Source organism: Humulus lupulus, chromosome X (genome assembly GCF_963169125.1).
Source record: "Humulus lupulus chromosome X, drHumLupu1.1, whole genome shotgun sequence".
NCBI classification, from domain to species: domain Eukaryota; kingdom Viridiplantae; phylum Streptophyta; class Magnoliopsida; order Rosales; family Cannabaceae; genus Humulus; species Humulus lupulus.
In genome coordinates this window covers 21,801,128-21,810,390 of record NC_084802.1, presented here as the reverse complement: position 1 = coordinate 21,810,390, position 9,263 = coordinate 21,801,128, and the positions used below count along the sequence as shown (strand labels likewise).

Sequence of the window (9,263 nt, the reverse complement as noted above, 5' to 3'; positions counted from 1 at the left end):
CTATTTCTTCAATAATTAATAAAGACCATTTTCACACTTTGTTATCTGATTCAATCCCTCACATGAAGAAATGCGAGGAAAAAGAACATAGGAGGAAGAAGAAACATTTGATTAAGTAGTTTTGTGAATATGATGTGTTGCCTTACGTGTTAGGAATTATACTTTTTGAATAATTTTATATTTTGATGATTTGATTTGTGGATTTAAGATATAAATTGTGAATAAAATGACACAAAGAACACATGAATAACACCAAGAACATGTTATAAAATGGTTTATAATTTGATTATTTAATTATATTATTAAACAAAAATAATTATTAAAATTAATTAAACATAATTTCAAATTCAACATTTAATAATGAAAGATATTTTCGTCATATTCTAAAATATATTTACCAAAATTTAGTTTAAGGACTATTTTAATCTAAAATTGTCACAACATTGAGTTCAAAAATGTATTTTTCAAGACAAGTAATTCAAACATGTAATAAAGTAAAATAAAATGTCCAGAATGATATTTTTCCTGTATATAATGATCAATTTTTACGAAGAATAAAGAAAATTATGATGATTTAATATATTTATAACAAAAACACAATTTTTAGAATAAAAATATAAATATATAAAAATTGGAGGTACCCTTCACATGCCCAAAGTACATCGGCATACTCTTACTTAAACATGGATAATTATATATATTCAAAATGTAACGAAATCAGTGAGTGAATAATGGAACTATATGAATATAAATAAATAATTAGAATATTATTTTCTTGTAGTAAATGGGAGAGACAGAGTGTATTTTGGGAACAAAATTAGGTTAATCTCCACGTGAAAAACGAAGTTAGGCCTACCTATTTTTTCTTTCTTTTTTTTAAAAAAAAAAAATATTTATAATGGCGTGCCATTATATAACAGGAATTTCTTTCACTATTTTCTTCGTTATATCTTTTTCTTACTTTTCATTTCTATGATGGAAAATCTCATGATTGCATATAGGAATTTCCAAGTTTAAGAGCACTTATTATTACAAACTAAGTTAGAATGAGTTTGCTTTCACATGATTAGCTAGGTTGACCAGCCTTTGGCTTTTATAAGTCCTTCTAGAATATCTTTTGGGTACGTGGCGGCTTTATACTTAATATTTCTGATCAATTCTAAAGATAATAAAATTAATCATTGGATAACTAGTTCAGTTAGGTTGTCAGTATGAATCTTCATAAAGTAAATTTTCTTTGAGTGCATGCATATGTATCATAAATGTTCTAAGCTTTATAAATAGTCATAGATGATTAATGATATTCATCTTAATCTCATATTCCTTTCACATAATCGATTAACCGTGTAAAGTTGTACAAGTTGGTAAAGTGAACTAATTAGTATATTAATTAATTAACTAATATAAATTATGATTAGACCGAATCTTCGAAAAATAAATTATAAAAAAAACCATAAAGATCGATGGCTACGTACAATTTGGGATTGAAACTCATAATGAGCTTTTTGTGTTCTTATATCCTTCAAAAAAAATTATAATACTACGTAAGACCAAAGCGATTAATATATACTATTATATATGCTTCTTGGATATTCTTTATCTTATATGTCATATCAATGAAATAAATTTATATTATTATATATTATTCAATGAATTTTTTTGAAGGGACATTATGAATTAATATATATGTCATCTGTATAAATAAATCAATTACATCACACTCACAAACTAGTTAATTTTTCTAAAATATACATCGAGCTAAATTTGAGTTATTTAATTTTTTTTTTATCTTAATAAGTAGTATTACTCTGCATGTTTTTTTTTTTTTTTTTTTGCATTTAAAAGAGTGGAGCATCAATTAAGAGTGCTTACATTTATTATCAATTTTTAGTATTTGATCTTGGAATTTACATTTTTTTTCAAAGAAAAAAATGTGTGATTGAGGACAGTGAATTTTTCTACTGACATGGAATGATGTTTTTTGACAGTTGTTATCATATTTTTGTAAATATAATCACACTCTAATTTTAATTTGTACTTAGTTTTTGTCAGGGACTGAGGCAGAACTAAAGATTAGGAGGGGCAAAAAGATGAAATAAAAATCTAAGCGTACGTAATTTTTAAAAAAAAAATTAAGGAATATAATAAAAAAAAAATACTATATTAAGTTTTTAACTAATAAGTGCCTCCCTCTCCTTAGTCTTCACACATGGCTTCTCATATCAAGACACTAATTTGGTTATTATTAGTAGTCTGTCTTTACAAAAAGCAAATGTACAATCGCTTTTTACAATTTTTATATATATATGAACTAATTTATTGTAGTTAATCTAGTTAAATATTGTTAACAAAACATTCTCTACTAGCATAAGAGATCTTAGCCCCCTCTCAACCAAAAAAAATTCAGACTTTTGGCAACCTGTTGCAATTGCTTGACCCGTCGCAAAAAGTCTACCCTAATCTTTCATCATCAACTTGTTGCGGCGGTTACTCACAAGTCACAACACATAATTTTTATAATACAATATTAATATATTTAGTGACATTTATGCTTGAAAGAACAGTTTCTTAATTTTAGTGTTACTTTTAACAATTAAAATTATTTCTACGAACAGCTGTGATTGCAAAAGACAAACAAAACTCCATGTTGAGCAATCTCTGCCTCTCCACTAATTAATGTAATAAGAATTGGATCAATCATTCTCTCCCTCAATCAACAAGTAAGGATGCATGTCTAAACTTTTGCAAGGTAAGTAATTTACTGAGTGTTGCGCTATTTGACACCATAAGGTACCTAACATCACAAGAGGTGACACTTTATAATTATTAAATTAAAATGTGTTAGATTCGATATTAGATTTCACCAATAGCGATATATCGTCTCCTTGTGGTGTTAGGCACCAATAGTGCTCCTTAGCAATTCTCTTTTTTTAAGTATAAATTAAAATTTCCTTATTCGTTGAAGCTACTATTATTAATTCTTTTTGGCTAATAATCTAAATAATACTATCCCTAGCTTAGTTATTTGATCAACCATTATTCGTTGCAATGAGGATTATTAGACCCTTTAGTTAGAATAGGGACAGTGTTTGTTTTTCTCTTCGCCCTAAATTTAATATATGCTATGGTGTTACGCAGGTATCTTATGTGCTTTTAAAGCAGAAGCTTTGGCGTTCCTAGTGGGAGTTATAATTGGACTCAACATCTGGGTATTCAGATTAATGGTGTTTAATTAGATTCTCTCGCTCGCTCATTTCTACTTGAAGAATAACTCTATATATGTATTAGAACGGATTTGGTGTAATTTTTTATGATATTAAAGTTTTATATAGTCTACTGTTTCTGGGCATTTCTCTCACATTGGTTACATTTTTTAACAATGCAGCTCATAAATTAGCTAAACAATGAGTTTTTTGTTGGATGGAAGAAATCACTCCACTATCTGTAATATTTTTATGTCTGAATAGTGGTTCTGACAAAAAATGCAATTAATTACAAAAACCTCAAACCTTATCTAATATTTAAAACTGGCATGGACAATTAATAAAATCAAGTTGAAAGAAATTATATATAATATATAGTAAATATAGACGGTCCTACATTATTCTTAATTTATGTGGTGACTATAAACAATAATACCGATTATATAGGCGGAATTTGCTAATTAATATATAGGAGAGATAATTATTCTTAGTCATTACTCATATTCATGCATGTTAAATTAAAATAATATATATATATATATATAGAAGCTAGCTAGAATATGTAATTAGAGCCTAGCTCACTAATTAAGTATATATCACAATCAGAATATAAGGAAGCAAAATCTTCCAGTCTAATAAGATATATATGGTTTGAAATAAACCCTAAACAAGTAGACGTAGTATATAGTTATAGAAGACTCACGTGCTAGAACACGCGCGAGTCATTTGGTCGGAAAGTAAACATTCTCCAATCAAATTATTACCTTTTATTTTTTGCAAAGTGGGTCCCAATTCCAACTATAGGCTCCTCTCAAAATCTACACCGTCCTAAATCACCATCCAAATCCACAAGATATCATCATCTCTAGCTCTCTCTCTCTCTCTCTCTCCGCCGTTTTCAGTTATACTACTAATAATTCCTCTTCGATTGTCCCGGCCCACTTAACACGATTGCTCGTATATCCCCCATTAACGACCAAGTACTACTTCTTTCTCATATATATATATATATATATTTATATGGAAATATCAAACAGAACAGAGAGAAAAACAAGCAACAAAGCCCAGCAAACAAAAATGAGGCTTTGTTACAGAATACCTATAACCTCAGTTCAAACTACTACTACTGCTCCCTTACATCCTTCTTCTTCTTCTTCTTCGCCTTCTTTATCTTTTACGACCAAAACAGACTCTAACCTCGAAATGCAGAGCCTTTATCATCACAAAACGACGACGTTGACCAAAAACGACGTCGCTCGTGACACAGTTAGCAGTTGTCGTTTATGCCCGCCGAAGCTGGGCAAGAGGTGGAGAGAGTACCAAGGTAGCCACGACTGGGAGGGCTTGCTCGACCCTCTCGACGATGCTATGAGGTGTGAGATTCTAAGGTACGGCCAGTTCGTCGACGCCGCTTACCGTGCCTTTGAGTTTGACCCCACTTTCCCTGCTTACGCCACGTGTCGGTTTCCCAAGAACGTGTTGCTGACTCGGACCGGGTTCGGGCATACCGGGTATCGGGTCACCAAGCACTTGCATGCCACGTGTGGGGTCCAGACGCCAGGTTGGATTGATAGGCTGCCTAGCTGGATGTCTGTCAAGTCTAGTTGGATTGGTTACGTAGCTGTTTGTCATGACAAGGAGGAGATTGCTCGTCTTGGCCGCAGAGACGTTGTGATCGCCTTACGTGGCACCGCCACGTGTTTGGAGTGGCTCGAGAATTTTCACACCACATTGACTGATTTGCCCCCGCTTGTCGGTCCCACTGGTTCTATTGGCCCCAAGGTAGAGAGAGGGTTTTGTAGTCTTTACACCTCGCGTACTGCCACGTGTCCAAGTCTACAAGACATGATTAGGGAAGAAGTGGCCAGAGTCATCCAATTATACGGTGATGAGCCGCTTAGCTTGACGATCACCGGTCATAGCCTCGGAGCAGCACTCGCAATCCTCAGCGCGTATGATATAACCACCACTTTCGCCGACGCGCCATTAGTAACGGTATTCTCTTTCGGTGGGCCACGTGTTGGGAACAAAAGCTTGAGGTGTCAGCTGGACAAAAGTGGGACCAAGATACTACGCATCGTGAACTCCGACGATCTGGTGACGAAGGTTCCAGGCTTTGTCATGGAAGAGGATGATGACGTGGCAAAGAAGTATAGTACCCACATGGCAAGCTGGTTTCGGAAGCGCGTGAGGGGCACACAGTGGGGTTACGCTGACGTGGGGAAAGAGTTGAAGCTATGTAGCAAAGAGTCGCCATACTTGAACAACATTAACTTTGCCACGTGTCATGACCTGAAGACGTACCTTCACTTGGTTAAAGGGTTTGTTAGTTCCACGTGTCCATTTAGAGCAACAAAGGAGGTGTTATCCACGCGCTTCATAAATTAACTTAAATGATAGGCATGTACGTAAATAATCTCCACCATGCACATATAGTAGTCGAGCACTGAAATTTTGTACTCGTAAATTACTATATTTAGATGATAATTTCTATTCATTCTTTCACGTGTTCTTTTATCGACTTCTAGAAGTGGAATTAGATTTTTTCATAACAAATTTTATTTTCCTTTTTATTTTGAAAAAAATGAAAATTATTATGCTCATAAAAATTAACTAAATCATTTAAAATACATAAACATTATCCAAGAAATTGAACTTGACAAAATCTCCACATACGAATTAATAATGAGATGAGTAAGCTACAATAGAGACAATTAAGTGAATATTATACTGTTGTGTTATTTTTAGGGAAATTGATGCTGAAAATCATAGTCCAAAAAGTTGTACATAAATCACTAAGTAGGCTTTTTTACAACAAAAATCAGTAAGTAGTGTAAAATATTTTACTTAAGTCACTAAGTATTTATTTTGTGACTGTTGAAAAATAAGAAATTCAGGAATTGGGCGTTTGTGTACTACTGCTGAGGTGTCATTGCATTCTCATAATTCTGTTACATTTTTTTTTGTGCCAATGATTTGGTGGTCCCAGGTTGTTGTATTGTAATGAGTGAGAATATAATTCTCTTAGAATATTCCCTCACCTTTTCACTGCTGTAATCAATAAGGCCTAACGGCTCTATTCTGTAATGGCCGTGTGCCTTGGTTGTATACCTATAAATATATTTCCTCTAGCTCTGTAATTGTTGAGCTGAGGTTTCATTCAATACATTTTATATTTTATCTTGGTATCAGAGCTACCAAAGGCCAACGCCAATGGCATCACCTCAGGATCCCAATGAAGGAGGAGGAGCCACTGCTCACGAAGCAAGCTCAGCAACAATCAATCCTGCTGCATCAGTACCAACAGTTAACAGAAATGAAGCCTCTGCATCTCAGCTCCCAAACTCTTTTCCTCAACATTTTGCCACCCTCAACCAGCCATTTTCACTCAAGCTGGATAGAAACAATTACACCCTATGGAAAACTATGGTTTCCACCATTGTTAGGGGTCATAGACTCGATGGTTTTCTCACTGGAACTAAACCTTGTCCTCCTTAATTTTTTCCTACAGGTACCGAGGATGGAACTGGAGTAATACAGGTGAACCCAGAGTTTGAGCATTGGATCATTAATGATCAGCTCCTCATGGGGTGGTTATACAGCTCCATGATAGAAAGTATAGCCACAGAAGTCATGGGTTCAGCAACAGCAGCAGGGTTATGGCAAGCTCTGGAGAATCTTTATGGACCTTATTCTCGGGCTAGAATGGATGATCTTTGCACTTATATTCAGACCACCAGAAAGGGAAACTTATCCATGGCTGAATACTTGAGGCAGAAGAAGAACTGGGCTGACATATTAGCCCTGGCAGGTGACCCATATCCAGAAGCCCATCTTGTAGCTAATGTTTTGTCAGGTTTGGATGCTGAATACATCTCAATCGTGGTTCAAATAGAGGCTAGAACCAAAACCACCTGGCAGTAGCTGCAGGATATATTGCTAAGCTTTGATAGCAAGATAGAAAGGTTGCAAACCTTGACCAATACCTCTAAAATGCTTAACACTCCTCCTACATCAATTCCCCAAGCTAACATGGTTGCCAAATCCAACAACTCTGGACGTGGCAGAGGGTCTTACTCTCATACAAACTCTGGAGGAGGAAATCACTTTGCTGGAAGAGGTGGCTACAATGGAAGCAGGTCTCGAGGAAGAGGTCGAACTAGTGGTGGATCTAGACCTATTTGCCAAGTTTGTGGCAAGTATTGTCACTCAACTTCCGTGTGTTACAATAGGTACGATGAGACCTATATGGGAGCAGATCCAAGTGGAAATCAGCAACAACTGAAGTCAAATCCAAATGCATTCATTGCTGGTCCCGAGGTGGTTGACAGTGACCTGTGGTATGCAGATAGTGGGGCAAGTAACCACATTACTACTGATGCATCTGTCATGAATCAAAAGCAAGCCTATGGGGGTAAGGAGTCAGTCACGGTTGGAAATGGTAATAAACTTGCTTTCTCTCATATTGGCACTAGTTATTTAAAAACTAATTGTGGAAGGCTGCTTTACTTAAATGAAATGTTGTATGTGCCTAAGAAAGCTAAGAAGCTTATTAGTGTCGCAAAACTTGTTGCTGATAACAACTTGCTCATTGAATTCTATCCTGATGTTTGTGTGATTAAGGACAAGGTAACAAGGAGAACTCTGCTTCACAGGGTGCTTAAGGAAGGACTATATTTGCTCTCACCACCACAAGAATCAACTACCTCTCATCCAAGTCACTCTCTCCAAAATAAATCGTCTATTTTCTCTGGTATTGTGTCTGTTTCTAGTGTCAATGTAACTCAGGCTAGTGCTGAACCAGTTTTAAATTCCAAGTTAGATGTGTGGCATAGGAGGCTTGGTCATCCCTCATCTAAAGTTTTAAATCAAGTCTTAGAGTCCAGTCATGTAAAAGTTTCTCCAAATGAAATGAAATCGTTTTGTGATGCTTGCCAATATGGAAAATCTCATGCACTTCCCTTTAAAAACTCTCACAGCCGTGCCAAAAATGTTCTGGATTTAATTCATACAGATTTATGGGGACCTACACCAATTGCCTCAAATACAAACTATAGATACTATATTCATTTTGTTGATGATTACAGTAGGTTCACATGGCTTTATCCATTAAAGTATAAATCTGAAGCACTTGATGCCTTCTTGCAATTTAAAGCTATGGCTGAAACCAAGTTTGAAAGGAAAATAAAATGCTTAAGGATTGATTGGGGGTGGTGAATTCAGGTCTTTTACAGATCTGGTCATCGCAAATGGAATTGAATTTCACCATCCTTGTCCACACACATCTGCCCAAAATGGCAGAGCTGAAGGCAAGCATCGCCATATAGTCGAAATGGGCCTCACCTTACTTGCACAAGGTCATATGCCTCTCAAATATTGGTGTGATGCTTTTCACACTGTTGTTTATCTAATAAACCGACTTCCCATACCAGTCCTCTTATACAAATCACCTTATGAAACACTTTACTCCTCCAAACCTGATTACCATTTCTTAAAAACATTTGGATCAACTTGTTTTCCCTGCCTAAGACCCTATCACACTCACAAATTCCAGTTCCACTCTATAAAATGTGTTAATCTTGGTTTTAGTGAGTCATATAAGGGATATAAGTGTCTCAGTCCAACTGGTCGTATTTACATCTCGAGAAATGTAGTCTTCAATGAACTTGAATTTCCCTTTCAACAAGGATTCCTCAACAATTAGCAGTCACCTCCACCAGTTATTGTCCATAGCTCTTCCTGGTCTACCCTACTAGTACCATCTGTCACCTCTTCTGCAGGGTCCTCTCCTCCTTCTCACACCCCTGAAGCAGCAGATATCCCTCCTGGATCATCTCAGGTATCTCCTTCTACCCCTCTCTCTCTTCGTTTGGCTTCCGGTTCAGAGGGGGGACATCATCATATGGCTCCTTCCCTTGTATTTTTTGATGACTCTATTGAACATGAGCAGACTACAGCCTCTGCAGATGAAACTCCTGCTGTACCTGAACCTGAAAGCCACCAGCTGCTTCAAGTGATCCTTGCTGCTCCTCTTCAACCTACTCACCCCATGGTAACCCG

The 9,263-nt window shown here is 35.8% G+C and overlaps 1 protein-coding gene across 1 annotated transcript; it reads left to right on the top strand.

Annotated features, from left to right (window-relative positions):
• The first annotated feature begins 4,274 nt into the window (after positions 1–4,274).
• On the top strand, positions 4,275–5,700 carry LOC133803601 (phospholipase A(1) DAD1, chloroplastic-like). Its single transcript, XM_062241697.1, has one exon. It carries the CDS (start codon positions 4,281–4,283, stop codon positions 5,589–5,591), a length of 1,311 nt encoding a protein of 436 aa, XP_062097681.1. The 5' UTR covers positions 4,275–4,280; the 3' UTR covers positions 5,592–5,700.
• Positions 5,701–9,263: the final 3,563 nt, after the last annotated feature.

Bases quoted from the DNA above. Each gene is read 5' to 3' on its own strand.
- LOC133803601 (XM_062241697.1), top strand. From the start codon at position 4,281: ATGAGGCTTTGTTACAGAATACCTATAACCTCAGTTCAAACTACTACT.